This window comes from Anomaloglossus baeobatrachus, chromosome 8 (genome assembly GCF_048569485.1).
Source record: "Anomaloglossus baeobatrachus isolate aAnoBae1 chromosome 8, aAnoBae1.hap1, whole genome shotgun sequence".
NCBI lineage: Eukaryota > Metazoa > Chordata > Amphibia > Anura > Aromobatidae > Anomaloglossus > Anomaloglossus baeobatrachus.
The window spans coordinates 36,140,480-36,159,462 of record NC_134360.1 but is presented as its reverse complement, the minus strand read 5'-3'; the positions used below and the strand labels follow the sequence as shown (position 1 = coordinate 36,159,462).

The window sequence follows — 18,983 nt, the reverse complement described above, 5'->3', positions numbered from 1 at the left end:
GAGGGACCCCAGGGACCAGCTGTAAGGTCAGGTATCTGGCTCAGCACATAGGTGCGGAACCTATCTAGGGTGGTGAGGGACCTCAGGGACCAGCAGTAAGGTCAGGTATCCGGCTCAGTGCATAGGTGCGGAACCTATCTAGGGTGGTGAGGGACCTCAGGGACCAGCAGTAAGGTCAGCTATCCGGCTCGGGGTATAGGTGCGGAACCTATCTAGGGTGGTGAGGGACTTCAGGGACCAGCAGTAAGGTCAGGTATCCGGCTCAGTGCATAGGTGCGGAACCTATCTAGGGTGGTGAGGGACCTCAGGGACCAGCAGTAAGGTCAGCTATCCGGCTCGGGGTATAGGTGCGGAACCTATCTAGGGTGGTGAGGGACTTCAGGGACCAGCAGTAAGGTCAGGTATCCGGCTCAGTGCATAGGTGCGGAACCTATCTAGGGTGGTGAAGGACCCTAGGGACCAGCAGTAGGGTCAGGTATCCTGCCTGGCGCATAGGTGCGGAACCTATCTAGGGTGGTGAGGGACCCTAGGGACCAGCAGTAGGTTTGGTCAGGGGGTCACCATCTGCCTCTTCCCTAGAAACAGGGGTTCCTCTTCCCTTTCGCTGTTCGCCTGGTACTACCCCATACCTAGTGTGACACCCTGACACTAACAATATGGGACAGATTTCAGCTGCAGTGTCAGAAGACATAGATCTGCCATAAATGTCCATCAAAGGCCATATGGAGGCAGGAGAAAAGGAAGGACACTGGAGGTATTAAAGTAGCAGTGAACACTGGGGGTGTAGTAATGGGGTCAGTACCTGGTCGGTGGCATTTTCCAACGTTACGCACTTGTTTTCTCCCACAAAGCAGAAGGAAGTGTTTTCGCGATTGCGCTTCATGACCAGGACCTCATTCCTCTTCTGTTTTGTTTCTGTGGTGGAGAAGGAGGATCGATAACAATGTGGAGTCACCGCGTCTGTGAACTGACCTTGAAGGGACCAAAACTTGGTGGTGTTTTGAAGAACGTCGGCTGCTGCGAAATGCGTGGGCTTGGGGTAAATTGTTCCCATCATTACTAACAACACGAAGCCCCTCCGTATTAACCATTTCTTGCCAGATGTCGACCCTCTGCTGCCCCCTGTAGTTTAAACAGCAAAGACACACACTGCGGTGCCTCCTCTCCTCCCGATCCAGGATTTTACCCCAACAGGGCATGTTTTCAGGATTTCCTTACTATTGCCCAAGTGATAATTTAATCACCTGTATAAGTGATGATTCCAACACCTCAATACTAAGGAAATCCTGAAAACATCCAGCATTGGTGGCTCTTGAGGACTGGAGTTGGGTAACACTGGTCTAGATAGTAAAGGGGACTTTTATGCGGCAGTTTCTAGATCAGTGGAGGTCCGACCACTGAGACCCCACTTAAGCGTACCAATCACCAAGATTTTCCTATATAACCTAAGGCCAGTGTTATACTGGCACTATCAGGCTGATTCTATACATACCTTTAGTTATCAGCTAGGATGTATAGGATTTTAAACACAAGCAAGTAAAGTTTGTAAAATGAGCTTTTTGATTGACAGCAGCTGATAGCTGGGGTGGGTATTCATAGTGACTCCCACCCCTCTGCCTGTCCGTCCTCCCCCTGTTATTTATGCTAATTCTATTATAGAATTATTTTACTAAGTGACTAGAAGGACCTGTGCTGTCATACCCATGTGACTAGAAGGGGCGGGGCCTCAGCCAACAGAAAAATAATGTTGCTTCCTGGTATCAGCTATGTTGGCTTAGGACACACCCCTTCTGGTCACATGGGTATGACATCAGCACAGGTCCTTCTAGTCAGTTAGTAAAACGATTCTTTTTTTCTTTAACATATTTCATTAGATGAGTTGTCAACAAAATAGTTACAGAAATGAAAACATTCTCAGTTAGCTTTTTAACAATTCTCATCCATTTTAAACCTTTTTTCTGTCGCAACACTAAACATGTTGGCGTTTTCTAGTTGTACATAAAAAAACAATAATAAACTAACATAGAAATAACCATAACATAAGGGTTCCAAGTTTTAGTAAAACGATTCTATAATAGAATTAGCATAAATAACAGGGGGAGGAAAAACAGGCAGAGGGGCGGGAATCACTATGAATACCCACCCCAGCTATCAGCTGCTGTCAATCAAAAAGCTGCTCCTTTTACAAACTTTACTTGCTTGTGTTTCAAAACTTATACATCCGAGCTGACAACAAAAGGTATGTATAGAATCAACATGATAGTGCCAGTATAGCACTGGCTTTAGGTTATAAAAAAAAATCCTGGTGATTGGTGCACTTTAAAGGGAACCAAACATCAGGATTTTCGTGTATAAGGTGCAGCCAGTGCAGTACTGGCACTATCAGGCAGATTATCTACATACCATTAGTGGGCAGCTCAGATGTTTAGGCTGTGAAATCCAAGTTTATAAAGTTTGAAAATTCATCATGTTTTTGATTGACGTGTGCACCTCTGCTGCTAATGTCCGGGCGGGTTATGCACGTGTATCCCCGCCCCCCCGCCGCCTGTTCCTCCCTCCCTCTGGCTGTATGTAAATTTCTAATCTTCTGTTACACGGCGTCGGAGTTAGCGCCTGCGCATAGTGCTCATCTCCGGCGCCATGTTTCTGAAGCCCACATTATTATTGTGCATGAGAGGGCGGCGCTTGCGCCCTCGCTTCTTCAGATCTGTTGTGACCGCGGGAGTGCGCGCAGTAACAACAGGACTGGAGATAGCTGATCTTACCGATTAGCTGTAGCAGACTATATCGTAGTAGACGTCTGCTGCAGCTAATCGGGGTAACATCAGCTGTTCTCCAGTCCTGTTGTGACACCGCGCGCACTCCCGCGGTCACAACAGATCTGAAGAAGCGACGGCGCATGCGCCACCCTCTCATGCACAATAATACTGTGGGCTTCAGAAACACGGAGCCGAAGATGAGCACTATGCGCAGGCGCTAACTCCGACGCTGTGTAACAGAAGAGTAGAAATTTACATACAGCCAGAGGGAGAGAGGAACAGGCGGCGGGGGGGGGGGCGGGAATACACGTGCATAACCCGCCCGGACATTAGCAGCAGAGGTGCACACGTCAATGAAAAAGTGAATTTTCAAACTTTATAAACTTGGATTTCACAGCCTAAACACCCGAGCTGCCCCCTGATGGTATGTACGTATGTACACAATGTGCCTGATAGTGCCAGTACTGCGCTGGCTGCACCTTATACACGAAAATCCTGATGTTTGGTTCCCTTTAAAAGGATGAGCGAATCAATTGTAAAATAAATAGATTTGTTTCAAAATGTCCCCAAATTCGTGGATTCTAGACCATAAAAATTCTTGGAAATTGGACTTGGGTGAATGCAACAAAATGGAAGTCAATCACCTGCTATTATATTGGGTTCATGTGAGCCAATGGGAAGCTTTATAAATTAAATATTATAATTCCCTGGTCCCTCGCTTGTCTCTGATGCCCCAGCGCTCTGCTGGCCCTTGGCTGGCTTCCTAAGGCCCCGGTCTCTTCTTCAGCATTTGCAAACGCCAAACCCCGATACACATCATAATGCCCTTCGCCCGATGCAGTATTGTGGGGTAATGCTAATGCACACCATGACGTCAGATTGTGCATTGAGGCATGGCCGAAAGCTGGTAAAAATTAAAAAAAAGAGACCGAACAAGGAGCAGGTGCCTTACAAAGCCAGCCAAGAATCGATGGCATGAACAGGTGAGATATAGATTTTCAACCCCTTGATGGTCCCTAGGGCTTACAATCTAAAATCCCTATCATAATATCTTTGGTGTGTGAGAGGACACTAGAGAACTTGGAGGAAGCGCACAGAAACACGAGGAGAACATACAAACTCCTTCCAGATGTCCTTGATGCGAGCAAAGGAACAGAACTAACCACTGAGCCACCATCTTGCCCATGGGCCGGGCACATGTGATTTGCTTCAAATATATCTGATGCAAATTGAATTTTCTCTGCTGGCCTTCTTGTTCCTATGATCACATGTTGTGGGGAGGCTTATCACATCTGCTTCCCTCCTATTTATGCTGGTTGAAACCTTCCACCCATGCCAGCTATAGCTTATTCTTTGTTGGTCTGTGAGATGTGGTATCCCAGACTATGCTGGTTGTATTCTTCCATCTATGCCAGCTATAGCTTATTCTTTGTTGGTCTGTGAGATGTTGTATCCCAGACTATGCTGGTTGTATTCTTCCACCCATGCCAGCTATAGCTTATTCTTTGTTGGTCTGTGAGATGTGGTATCCCAGACTATGCTGGTTGAAACCTTCCACCCATGCCAGCTATAGCTTATTCTTTGCTGGTCTGTGAGATGTGGTATCCCAGACTATGCTGGTTGAATCTTTCCACCAATGCCAGCTATAGTTTATTCTTTGTTGGCCTGTGAGATGTGGTATCCCAGACTATGCTGGTTGTATTCTTCCACCTATGCCAGCTATAGTGTGTTCTTTGTTGGCCTGTGAGATGTGGTATCCCAGACTATGCTGGTTGTATTCTTCCACCTATGCCAGCTATAGCTTATTCTTTGTTGGCCTGTGAGATGTGGTATCCCAGACTATGCTGGTTGTATTCTTCCACCTATGCCAGCTATAGTGTGTTCTTTGTTGGCCTGTGAGATGTGGTATCCCAGACTATGCTGGTTGTATTCTTCCACCTATGCCAGCTATAGCTTATTCTTTGTTGGTCTGTGAGATGTGGTATCCCAGACTATGCTGGTTGTATTCTTCCACCTATGCCAGCTATAGCTTATTTTTTGCCGGTCTGTGAGATGTGGCATCCCAGACTATGCTGGTTGTATTCTTCCACCTATGCCAGCTATAGTTTATTCTTTGTTAGCCTGTGAGATGTGGTATCCCAGACTATGCTGGTTGTATTCTTCCACCCATGCCAGCTATAGCTTATTCTTTGTTGGTCTGTGAGATGTGGTATCCCAGACTATGCTGGTTGTATTCTTCCACCTATGCCAGCTATAGTGTGTTCTTTGTTGGCCTGTGAGATGTGGTATCCCAGACTATGCTGGTTGTATTCTTCCACCTATGCCAGCTATAGCTTATTCTTTGTTGGTCTGTGAGATGTGGTATCCCAGACTATGCTGGTTGTATTCTTCCACCTATGCCAGCTATAGTTTAATCTTTGTTGGTCTGTCAAATGTGGTATCCCAGACTATGCTGGTTGTATTCTTCCACCAATGCCAGCTATAGCTTATTCTTTGTTGGTCTGTGAGGTGTGGTGTCCCAAACCTACTGGTGAAATTGTGCTTATTGCTTTCGACTTTTTAGACGTTTCACTCATCACTTTGGCTTTTTCTGCCATAGCTAATGAATGTAACGGCAGTCACGGCTATCAGTAACAAGATACTTTAATCGACTCTCATGTCTATGTGCGTATGACAGTACTTACCAGTGACGGGTAAGCAGTAGGTGTGTAAAACTTCCCCTTTAACGGACACCTATGAAAAAAAAGCTACAGGTTACTATACAATCTATATAAGTCTCCCTTTTTCCAATTCTCTCAATCCAGAGTATAATACAAGTAGTTAATTGATTTCAATGTGAACGGTGTAATGCCTAATTTCTTCCTGGGATTAATGACATCACCATTCCTATTATCTGATTGGTTACAGTATGTTTTAACCCCGCCTACTTTACAGCAGTTTGCTTTATGGCTTTGTACCTGGAGGCACAGCGAGGGGTGCAGATTCTCCAACTTCACGGATCCTATTTGCTGTTGAAAGATAAAGTAAAATCGGATTATATTTCGCCGCGGACGTACAACAGCCCCACGTCTATCCACGAGTAATGGCAACTGAGTCATTAGAAACTCCTTCCGTGTCTGATGTCTCATCTAATTGATTCTTGGCACATATACAAGCAAACCGCGGTGTAATTCTACGGCACGGCACATTGCACCGTGGGGTCGGGTGTGCACAATTAATATTTCTCTGTAGCGGAGTGTGACATGACATTGCATGACCTAATTTAGGTTAGGCAAACAGTGAGACAGAGACGTGTTCACACACGTACACACACGTGCGCTGTCACTTCTCCCATAGCACCCCCTATAGTTTCAAACACCACGTGGTAGATGGGGGTCCATGTACAGATTCTGAATTGTGGCCCAGGGGCTTCAAGTCAAGGGCGGACATATCATTGGTGCAGTCCGAGAGGTAATGTCACTCGGAATTTTGTACAATGAACGCCAACTGTCCTGGCGGCATCGGGCTCTGTTCAGATTGCAGATTCTGACTTTAGTGGTTTTTCTCGTGTGTGGGATCAATGCAGGCGTCAACTTGCAGTGTGCTACTCATAAGCAGGCTAGCAAGAGTTCATCTCTACTGGTCTGCTTGCTCCTTTAATCACATATTGAGTGGAGGCCTATCACATCTGCTCCCCTCCTATTTATGCTGGTTGAAACCTTCTACCGATGCCAGCTATAGTTTATTCATTGTTGGTCTGTGAGGTGTGGTGTCCCAGACTAAAGCGGGCTTTACAAGCTACGATTTCGCTACAGCGATCTCGTTGGGGTCACGGATTTTGTGACGCACATCCGGCCGCTGTAGCGATGTCGTAGCGTGTGACTCCTAGAAGCGATTTTGGATCGTTGCAAAAACGTCCAAAATCGCTCCTCGTTGATATGGGGGTCCACTCCCAATTATCGCTGCTGTCGCAGGGGCGAAGTTGATCCTTGTCCCTGCGGCAGCACACATTGCTCCGTGTGACGCCGCAGGAACGAGGATCATCTCCTTACCTGCCTCCGGCCACAATGCAGAAGGAAGGAGATGGGCGGGATGTTACGTCCCACTCATCTCCGCCCCTCCGCTTACATTGGGCGGCCGCTTAGTGACATCGCTGTGACGCCAAACGGACCGCCCCCTTAGAAAGGAGGCGGTTCGCCGGTCACAGCGACATTGAAGGACAGGTAAGTATGTGTGGCGGGGGTGCGCAATTTTGTGCACGACAGGCAGTGATATGCCTGTCGCGCACAAACGATGGGGGCGGGTGTCATGCTAGCAATATCGGGCCGGATATCGCAGCATGTAAAGCCACCCTTACTGGTGAAAGTTGTGCTCATTGCTTGGTAACTTCCTTCCTGCTCTTGTTCTTAATCCTGAATCTTAGTGTGTTTGTGTGTGTGTGTGTGTGTGTGTGTGTGCTATGTGACAAAGTTTTGGTTTTCCCCGGGCTGTCTTTATCTATAGGTTTCATCGCACTCCTGTCCTGTCAACCCCTGGGGGAGGGAGAATCAGATCAGGACTAGTCAGGAGCAAGGCCAGGAAGGAGACTCAAACCTCTCCACCATTAGGAGTATCCCTGAGGTTAGGGATATCATACGGCCCCCTAGCTTGAGGGACAGCTTAGGAACCATGTTCCCGCTATCCCATAGTCATCGTGACAGGTAAGTGGGCACAAAGCCACCTCCAACGTTGCAAAAATATTCTGTCATAGACACCTATATTAGATTGCAAAGGGCCCATATACTTATTCTTGCACAGAGGCCTTCTTTCTGTGTCCGCCAGTAATCAGAGCTTTTTTCTCTGCATCCGCGAGAGAAATGGGAACGCGAAGCACAATATTAAACTGCGGAACATTCCGTTACATACCGCAACTATTCCGAATGCTCCAGTAACCTTAATCTCATTCCCTGGGGGAGGACGAGGAGGTTAATATGTGAGCTGGACAACGTGAACTTTGCACAAGTCATAAAATCCACCGGTAATATAAAGTCTTATCGAAAATTAGGCAATTAAAAGAATAAGGCGGCAAAAATGGCAAACAGGAGCCCCCATATAACGCCTGTTGCTTGTTTTGGAGTGGCACAGTGAGTGCCCTCCTTATGGCTGGCGTATTGATTGTGTAAAGCGTTATTATTTGGGTTGCTATCGCCAGTTCCTACGCAGAGCACAGCAGTCAAGATGAGCTTGTCATCGGCTGCTGCACTCTGCATAGGCAGAAAACTATAAGTACATCAGTTTTTTCTTAAAATACATGTGCTTGAGGGATATGGGGGTTAATACTGAACTGGTGGAAGGGACTTGGGGAAAACTAATGGTTCATGCAAAATACTTGCTTTGTCCCAGGTGTTGGCAACCAGCACTATACCACTGGACAGTGTCACACAGAGTTTTGCACAAACTTCCTCGACTGTCATGAGAGGTCCGAGAGGTAATGTCACACAGAGTTATGTACAATGAACGCCAACTGTCATGGCGGCATTGGGTGCTGTTCAGATTGCAGATTCTGACACTCCACTTGATGGTTTTGCTGGTGTCTGGGCTCAACAAAGGCAGACTCGGGCATTGACCTGCTGTGTGCTGATTCATAGGCAAGCTAGCAGGAGTTAATCCCTACTTGCTCCTTTAATCACATATTGAGTGGAGGCCTATCACATCTGCTACCCTCCTATTTATGCTGGTAGAATCCTTCTACCCATGCCAGCTATTGTTTATTCTGTGTTGGTCTGTGAGGAGTGGTGTCCTATCTGGAGATAGTTGTGCTTTTTGCTTGGTGCGGTGGTGGAGTTTACTCCTTTTGATTTGTAGCTTCATACCTGCTCTTGTTTTCCTCCTGAATCTCTTATTGTCTTTACCTTTGTGTGTGTGTGCTGCGTGAGAGTTTTGTTTTTTGCCTTGTCTGTCTTTATCTGTTGTTTCAACACACTCCTGCCCCATCCCTCCCTGGGGGAGTGGGGTTTAGATCAGGACTGGTCAGGAATAGGGCCAGTCTCCTACTCGGGCCTCTCCACCATCAAGAGTATCCCTGAGATAAGGGGTAGCATAGAGTCCTCAAGCTTGAGGGACAGCTTACGGCCGCTGGTTCCCAGCTATCCCAAAGTCAACAACACTGTTGGAACATATGGAAAAATAATATTTTTGCCCACGTGAGCTCCCATTAGCAACCAAGGATAAAATAAAAATCTGATTACTAAGGTCAAGCCTTCACCTCGCTCAATATCTCCTTTCTGGTGTTCGGGATTTCATGACATTCTGAGCGGTCGTTGAGTTTCCAACAAAGCGAAAATTCGGCGGAGAGATTACAATGCGCCGACAGATTGTAGAGCGGAGTGTTGTTCTCGATCTTCACGCTAAACACGCTCTCTTTCAAAATCTTCTGTTCTGACGCTGGAATAAAAAAGGGATTTTATTTTAATTCTGATTAAAGGTGAAAGGACATAGCGGCCGATTCAGGAAAACTTTGTAACAGTAAGAAAGAATATGTCCATTCTCCATGGTGGATTATTTTGTGTGTCAGCTGCAAAATCCCCATTGAACACTGATCATCCTGTAGAATTTGGCTTATATCACGATGAAAAATAAAAGTCCATCACTTAAAACTGAGATTAAGATTGAAGAAAGGCTAGAATTTGATTACTTTCCACTATAAAGAAATAGGGACGATCGCGGTCGTAGGGATCGCAGACGCGACCGGGCCCGGTGGTACAGGGGGTTTGCCAGCCCCAGGCCCTGCTTCAGCTGGATGTGCGTCTGAGGCTGAACAACCAGTTGAAATGCATCGCGGTGCAGAGACCCTTCGGGTCCCTGCACTGCGATACACGATGCCGGCCAAATAGAAGCCGTCAGCTTTCATCTGTGTCGCAGTGACTGAGGGTGGCGCATGGCAATGACATCATGCGTTACAATAGCACCTACACCAATGAAAGCTGCCGGCCACTGTGCACTGGCTATACCGGAGGACGCTGCGCAACGTGGGAGCCATGGACGGTGAGTACAATGAGGTTTTTTTTGCATCAGCCAGAACAGAGACACATTTACCAGGATGGCGACATATATACCATGAGAGGGACAGTAGATACCAGGAAGGGGACAGTATATACCAGGAAGGGGCCCGGATGGAGACATATATACCAGGAGGGGGACAGTAGATACCAGGAACGGGACAGTATATACCAGGAGAAGGACTGTAGATGCCAGAAAGGGGACAGTATGTACCAGGAGGGAACAGTAAATACCAGGAGGGGCCCAGCAGGGAGACAGTATACAGCAGGAGGGCCACGGGGGGACAGTAGATACCAGAAGGGGGACAGTATATACCAGGAAGGGCCTAGTATGGGAACATATATACTAGGATGGTGACATTTATACCAGGACGGGGGTCATTTTTACCAGGACTTGCTTATATACACACATTAGGATGTGGGCTAGAATGTGGAACATATATACTAGCATGAGAGACATATATAGCAGGATGCTGACATATATCTCGGGATGGGGACAGATATACCAGGATGGGGGACATAGATACCAGGATGGGGGACATATATACCAGGATGGAGGACATATATACCAGGATGGAGGACATATATACCAGGATGGGAAACATATATCAGAATGAGGGGGCATATATGCCAAGATGGGGGACATGCTTACCACGATAGGGGACATATAGGCCAGGAAGGAGCCCAGGATGGGGGACATATATGCCAGGATGGGGGACATACTTGCCAGGATGGGGAACATACTTACCAGGATGAGGGGCATATTTGCCAGGATGGGGAACATACTTACCAGGATGAGGGGCATATATGCCAGGATGGGGAACATACTTACCAGGATGAGGGGCATATTTGCCAGGATGGGGAACATACTTACCAGGATGAGGGGCATATTTGCCAGGATGGGGAACATACTTACCAGGATGAGGGGCATATTTGCCAGGATGGGGAACATACTTACCAGGATGAGGGGCATACTTGCCAGGATGGGGAACATACCAGGATGAGGGGCATATATGCCAGGATGGGGGACATATTTACAAGGAAAGAGCCCAGGATGGGGGACATTAGAATAGGATGGGGGACATTACTACATAATGGGGGAGGGGGGCGTAACTCATATATCTTTATAGGATTTAGAACGCTAACTGTATACCTACATATATACGGGGATGAGAGGGGCCCAGGGCCATTTGCACCAGGACCATTGAACTTTAGTTAAACCACTGAATAAAGGGATTCCAATGTAGTCAAAATTGGCCATGTTCTATAATAAAGGAGTATATATACCTGATGAAAACGGGCAATGTAATGTTCTGACGGCATCCACCAGATCACTATACCAGGCCTGCCGGGGAACAAAACGGCAATTAATATCATGTAAGTGATAGATAAGAACTCTGAATTTATACATAATCTCCAGCATTAACAATAGGGGTTCAGCCTCACACCCCCCCCCCCCCCAATATGTACAATTCTGCGACATATCTCCTCTCCTTTAGGCAAGAACATGTATATTCGACCATGAGATTTTTCTTCTAATTAGCCATACTATTCACAAAGACAACAAAACTGCCCAATGTCAACCCAAAATTATAAAAGAAAGCTTACTTCGAAACACAAACATGGGACAATATCCGATTTTGGGAAAATGTAACTCTGATCTCCATACTGAAAGAAAGAAATATCGCAATGGTTAGAATTCTATCTATTCTTCTTTCTACTGTATACTTAATGAATATTATTAAATAACACACTCTATACATTGTGCCGATACTCACTAAAGTGTATTTGGTGTCGTTTCGATGGTGTCTGGTTTTGTGATAGACCCGTAACGTTGTGTTCCTCGCGGAGCTCCCATTATCTACACTGACAGACATGTTATGGCTGCCACCGGCTATGTGTATCCTGGGGGCTGCATGGACAAGAAACATTTCTAATCATTTACTTATAGAAATATATATCCAGCAGCCGTCAGGACGAGCGCCGGGGATCCACAACTGCTGGAGATCACGGCCCTAAACCAGTATATTCCAACATTTATGATAAACCTACCTTCACATTCCAGAATATTCTCCTCTGGATCCAGATTTTTGCAACCTTCAAAACAGCAAAATATTTGTATAAGAAGCAATACACAAAATTCTTTTACAGTCAACTACACTGTTCACATCAATAAAGTTCAATTGTTTCCTAGCTACAATAATACTGCCCCCTATGTTCAAGAATATAACTACTATAATACTGCCCCTATGTACAAGAATATAACTACTATAATACTGCCCCCTATGTACAAGAATATAACTACTATAATACTGCCCCATATGTACAAGAATATAACTACTATAATACTGCCCCCTATGTACAAGAATATAACTACTATAATACTGCCCCTATGTACAAGAATATAACTACTATAATACTGCCCCCTATGTACAAGAATATAACTACTATAATACTGCCCCATATGTACAAGAATATAACTACTATAATACTGCCCCTATGTACAAGAATATAACTACTATAATACTGCCCCCTATGTACAAGAATATAACTACTATAATACTGCCCCTATGTACAAGAATATAACTACTATAATACTGCCCCCTATGTACAAGAATATAACTACTATAATACTGCCCCATATGTACAAGAATATAACTACTATAATACTGCCCCCTATGTACAAGAATATAACTACTATAATACTGCCCCCTATGTACAAGAATATAACTACTATAATACTGCCCCCTATGTACAAGAATATAACTACTATAATACTGACCCTATGTACAAGAATATAACTACTATAATACTGCCCCCTATGTACAGGAATATAACCACTATAATACAGCTCCTATGTACAAGAATATAGCTACTATAATACTGCCCCTATGTACAAGAATATAACTACTATAATACTGCCCCTATGTACAAGAAATATAACTACTATAATACTGGTCCTATGAACAAGAATATAACTGCTATAATACTGCTCCTATGTACAAGAATATAACTACTATAATACTACCCCTATGTACAAGAATATAACTACTGTAATACTGCTCCTATGTACAAGAATATAACTACTATAATACTGCCCCTATGTACAAGAATAGAACTACTATAATACTGCTCCCTATGTACAAGAATATAACTACTATAATACTGCTCCTATGTACAAGAATATAACTACTGTAATACTGCTCCTATGTACAAGAATATAACTACTATAATACTGCCCCTATGTACAAGAATATAACTACTATAATACTGCTCCCTATGTACAAGAATATAACTACTATAATACTGCTCCTATGTACAAGAATATAACTACTGTAATACTGCTCCTATGTACAAGAATATAACTACTATAATACTGCTCCCTATGTATAAGAATATAACTACTATAATACTGCTCCCTATGTACAAGAATATAACTACTATAATACTGCCCCTATGTACAAGAATATAACTGCTATAATACTGCCCCCTATGTACAAGAATATAACTACTATAATACTGCCCCTATATACAAGAATATAACTACTATAATACTGTTCCTATGTACAAGAATATAACTACTATAATACTGTCCCCTATGTACAAGAATATAACTGCTATAATACTGTCCCCTATGTACAAGAATATAACTACTATAATACTGCTCCTATGTACAAGAATATAACTACTATAATACTGCTCCTATGTACAAGAATATAACTACTATAATACTGCCCCTATGTACAAGAATAAAACTACTATAATACTGCTCCCTATGTACAAGAATATAACTACTATAATACTGTCCCCTATGTACAAGAATATAACTACTATAATACTGCCCCTATGTACAAGAATAAAACTACTATAATACTGCTCCCTATGTACAAGAATATAACTACTATAATACTGTCCCCTATGTACAAGAATATAACCATTATAATACTGCCCCTATGTACAAGAATATAACGACTATAATACTGCTCCTATGTACAAGAATATAACTGCTACAATACTGCCCCTATATACAATAATATAACTACAATAATACTGCCCCTATGTACAAGAATATAACTACTATAATACTGCTCCCTATATACAAGAATATAACTACTATAATACTGCTCCCTATGTACAGGATTATGACTACTATCTTTGGCTCTTACCAGGTAGCTTGTGCTGCACTTGGAGTTCCTGAGTGTACCTCGGACTTGTATATGACAGTATATTCAGTTCATTACCAGGTCTTGTATAACCAGTGTTATATATTACGGATCCCTGTAGCATAAATAAAAATAAATATTATACATATAGAAAATCTATCACTGATGGAAATGGTTGCTGTAACGTTAGGTCTCTCTGGAAGTAATGAAGGTTATACAAGACTAATGATGGAGGCATGACATCCATACAAGACAGGGCTGATGGATCCTTACCACCTTGATGTGGTTGTTGGTGTCGGGTGTCTGTGTAATAGATGACTGAGGCAAGGAAACCTTCACTGAGGAGCAGACAAATCTGGCGGGTACAATGTACAGGTTGGCACAGAGCAAGGAATCTGCAAATACAACGTCATAGTTTGAGATTGTTGACTTTTGAGGAGCAGGACCTGAAGGATTCACTTACTATTTACAAAACCATGTCCAAAAGGAAATAGAAGTTGTATACCATGTTTCCCCAAAAATAAGCCTTAGCAGGAATTTTTGGCCTTTTTGGAGTAAGGTTTAAATATAAGCCCTACCCCGAAAATAAGCCCTAGTTGCGATTCAATAACTAAAAATATTAAAGAATACAGCAGGACACTTCATTAAAGTGTAATGGGATAGTATAGGTGGAACTGGGGCTTCTAGACTGACCCTAAGGCGGGCTTTGCACGTTGCGACATCGCAAGCCAATGCTGTGATGTCGCACGTGATAGTCCCCGTACTGATACCGTACTGCTCTGGGGACCTGGGACACAGTGGAATGCAAGGACCTGTGGTGGAACGTATTGAGGACCTGCGGTGGAACGCATCAATGAGTTCCACAACAGGTCCTGCATGCATTCCATAGCGCTGCCAGCTGGAAGCAGTATCGTACCACTAGATGTTTCTGTCAGTGTGTGTATGATGTTCCTGTGATGTGAGTGCCGGCCGGAAGCAGGGGAGGACCACTGTGGAGCACAGAAGGACCTGCTGGGAGTGCTCACTGTGGATCACAGGAGGACCTGGGAGCGACACAGATGTCTGCAGTATGATAAGTATGATTCTTCTGGGGGTGTCTGCCTTTTTCAAGGGTAAACTTAACCCAACCCACGTTTCCCCAGAAAAAACCCTACGTCAAAAATAAGACCTAGCGCATTTTGGGGGGCAAAAAATAATATAAGACAGTGTCTTATATTATACTGATGTTAAATAAACAAATAAACCTACAATTTATTGGTATTTGACCGCCAAGTAGGCACGATAAACTCCAGGAGTGGAGGCAGCGAACAAAGAAACCAGTCCCAAGAGGTAAGAACCCCGACTCTCCAGAATGGACCCCACTGGCCCATTGCATCAACCCATGTCACTGACCTGGTGGATCATTATCGATAAAACCAATATTTGTTGTTTAATTTAAGATAGTACCTTATCCACCAACAAATGAGTAGGTCTGCCCAGCATGTGTACATGGACTTAGGCGGGCATTGCACACTATGACATCGCAGGTGCGATGTCGGTGGGGTCAAATTGAAAATGACGCACATCCGGCATCGAATGCGACATTGTAGTGTGTAAAGGTTCGATGATACGATTAACGAGCTCAAAATCGTCGTAATCGTATCATCGGTGCAGCATCGGCGTAATCCATAATTACGCTGACGCGACGGTCCGATGTTGTTCCTCTCTCCTGCGGCAGCACACATCGCTGTGTGTGAAGTCGCCGGAGCGAGGAACATCTCCTACCAGCGTCACCGCGGCTCCTGTAGGATATGCGGAAGGAAGGAGGTGGGCGTGATGTTTACGTCCCACTCATCTCCGCCCCTCCGCTCCTATTGGCCGCCTGCCGTGTGACGTCGCAGTGACGCCGTACGACCCGCCCCCTTAATAAGGAGGCGGGTCTCCGGCCAGAGCGACGTCCCAGGACAGGTGAGTCCATGTGAAGCTGCCGTAGCGATAATGTTCGCTACGGCAGCTATCACAAGGATATCGCAGCTGCGATGGGGGCGGGGACTATCGCGCTCGGCATCGCAGCATCGGCTTGCGATGTCGCAGCGTGCAAAGCCCGCCTAATGCATACAAATCCCAGTGCTAGTGGCAATACTGTTCTTCCAGCACCTAAAAAACTGCCCACAATGTAAGAAAATCAGCAACTTACTGTAACAAGCATGAATATTAAGGGGGTGTCACACGTAGCGATGTGTGCTGCCTCGGGAACGACGAACAACCTGCGTCCTCAACAATCAACGATTTTTTAAAAAGGAACGACGTGTCAACGATGGACGATAAGGTGAGAATTTTCCATCGTTAACGGTCGTTCCTTGCTGTCACACGCAACGACGTCGTTAACGATGCCGGATGTGCGTCACAGAATCCGTGACCCCGGCGATATATTGTTAGATACATCGCTGCGTGTAACTGGGCCTATAGCGATGTGTGCTGCCGCAGGAACGACAAACAACCCGCGTCCTGCAACAGCAACGATATACGGGAAAGGAACAACGATAAGGTGAGTAATTTTGATCGTTAACGGTCATTGCTGCGTTTCACACGCGATGACGTTGCTAATGAGGCCGGATGTGCGTCACGAATTCCGTGACCCCAAAGACATCTCGTTAGCGTGTAAAGCGGCCTTTAGTCTCGCATAGATGCAATGCTAGAAACATTTGTTGGTGGCTAAGGTTACTATTTTAAAATATACAATAAATATTGGTTTTATCGATAATAATCCACCAGGTTAGTGATCATTCTAAAATTTGGTCTCAAATGTGGAAGACTTATAAAAATATACCCTAAATTGGTATTTTTGGGAGTATTTGGATGGAATGAAGAAGGAACTAAAATTGTCCCTTGTGTGGGGAATTAGGGGTACTTTGCACGTTGCGACATCACTACTGCGATATCGTCGGGGTCAAATCGAAAGTGACGCACATCCGGCGCCGGTAATGATGTCGCAACGTGAAAAGCCTAGATGCGCCGATTTACGATCGCAAAAGCGTCGTAAATTGGCGATCTGTGTAGCGGTCATTTCCATAATTCCGGAAAGACCGATGTTACGATGTTGTTTCTCGTTCCTGCGGCAGCACACATCGCTGTGTGTGAAGCCGCAGGAGCGAGGAATATCTCCTACCTGCGTCCCGCCGCCAATGCGGAAGGAAGGAGGTGGGCGGGATGTTTACATCCTGCTCATCTCCGCCCCTCCGCTTCTATTGGCCGCCTGCCGTGTGACGTCGCAATGACGCCGCACGACCCGCCCCCTTAGTAAAGAGGCGGTTCGCCGGCCAGAGCGACGTCGCAGGGCAGGTAAGTGCGTGTGAAGCTGCCGTAGTGATATCGCATGTGCGATGGGGGCGGGGACTATCGCACTCGGCATCGCTAGCATCGGCTAGCGATATCGCAGCGTGCAAAGTACCCCTTAGAGGAATCATCAAGAATTAGAAAAAAATTGCTCCTTTCATCCAATAACGCCCATCCATTGGTCTTGGTGGCTTTTGCAGCTCCATTGAAGCTGCAATACCAAACACAACCTGTGGACAGGTGTGGCGCTATTTCTGTAAAGACTCCATGTTTTTGTAAATTATACTTCTTCTGTTAGTTTGCATTGCCAGATAGAAATCTCCACAGTATATTATAAAATAAATATTAATAAAAGCCTTGTTTTATTTTACCATTGCTAGGTTTATTGATTGTTATATAGAGGCTGACATCTGTCAAGTCATCGTCTTCCGGGTAATACTCAGGATACACATCATCACAGTCGCCTGAGCCGAGTTCTTCCGAAAATTCTGGAAAGTGACGCACCGCATTAATACCATTGTCCGATTAAATTGCAGTCCTAAGACAAATCCGGCTCCCGAGAGTTTCTGATACCTGATATTAAAGCCACGGATATGTCCAAGGTGACCTGAACGCAGAGCCGGCAGCCCTTCTGATCGCACCTTTTCACCGTTTTCACTCTGATAGCCGTTGGTATCAACACAGGAACTTCTGGAGTTATTAGTTCTCCGAGCATACAGATGGGGCCTGCATTACGAAGGGGACAACACATCATATAGGGGAAACCCCTACGTTATGAAATCTACTTCACGTCTCTCCCATCGTGAGATAGGGTGGAACAAGGGATGAAGATTTTGTTTTTTTCTTGTATTACATGATGGTTGAAGAAAATTAATTAATTACTAATCAAATTAAGTAGAAGGTCACTAGACCTTTAACTAGATAGTTAACTCTATACATACCAGCACCAGAGGAATTGCATTGAAGATCCTGAAATATAAAAAAAAAAAAGTATGAGTAAAGACAATCGAGCAAGGAACATTTCATCACGACGATAAATAAATACACAATTTAGGCTGCCCAAAGCCGCCACTAGGGGGAGTTAACTGCATATCATTTATACAGCTAAACTTGTATTCAGTGAGCTCCCCCTAGTGGTAGGTGCAGGCATATGCTATGATTGTGTAAGAGAAAGAAGGGGAAGAAGAGTGTACAGCCCCAATGCTAGTGTTATGATTCATGCATGGCTCTGCCGTTCCTGAGCTGGTGCATGTATCCTGTGTCCGGGGGTTTAGGTCTCTTGGGAAGGGCCTGTTCATTTTGGCCTCGTTCCGGGGGTCGCGCCGCCATATCTTGGTGCTGCTACTTCTGGGACGCTGGCAGTAATATTTCCAACTCTGCAGCGTGCACTGTACTTGAGAGAAGTTCTCTGTTTCTTGTCCTGCTACACGGTACTGTTTGTCCTGACCTCTGTTCCTCTTGCCCGACCTGACCTCCGTTCCTTCGACCTGACCTGACCTCCATTTCTCCGGCCTGTCCTGACTTCTGTTTCCCAGGCCTGTCCTGACCTCTGTCCCTCCTGCCCGACCTGACCTCTGTTCTCCCGACCTGACCTGATCTCTATTTCCCCGACATGTCCTGACCTCTGTTCTCCCGACCTGACCTGATCTCCATTTCCCCGGCCTGTGCTGACCGCCGTCCCGCCTGCCTGACCTGACCTCCGCTTCCCCAACCTGTCCTAATCTCCATCC

The 18,983-nt window shown here is 45.2% G+C and overlaps 1 protein-coding gene across 1 annotated transcript in view; it reads right to left on the bottom strand.

Annotated features, from left to right (window-relative positions):
* The window catches only part of IL17RC (interleukin 17 receptor C), a 72,796-nt gene that overhangs the window by 13,501 nt on the left and 40,312 nt on the right, over nt 1-18,983 (bottom strand). The window contains exons 2-14 of the mRNA XM_075320717.1: nt 18,195-18,222; nt 17,827-17,979; nt 17,625-17,741; nt 14,212-14,333; nt 13,942-14,053; nt 11,828-11,872; nt 11,554-11,687; nt 11,384-11,443; nt 11,063-11,120; nt 8,983-9,161; nt 5,717-5,767; nt 5,444-5,492; nt 803-915 (exon numbers count right to left, since the gene is read on the bottom strand). Coding sequence (XP_075176832.1) covers nt 803-915; nt 5,444-5,492; nt 5,717-5,767; nt 8,983-9,161; nt 11,063-11,120; nt 11,384-11,443; nt 11,554-11,687; nt 11,828-11,872; nt 13,942-14,053; nt 14,212-14,333; nt 17,625-17,741; nt 17,827-17,979; nt 18,195-18,222 — 1,221 coding nt within the window. The remainder of the gene's footprint in view (nt 1-802; nt 916-5,443; nt 5,493-5,716; nt 5,768-8,982; nt 9,162-11,062; nt 11,121-11,383; nt 11,444-11,553; nt 11,688-11,827; nt 11,873-13,941; nt 14,054-14,211; nt 14,334-17,624; nt 17,742-17,826; nt 17,980-18,194; nt 18,223-18,983) is intronic.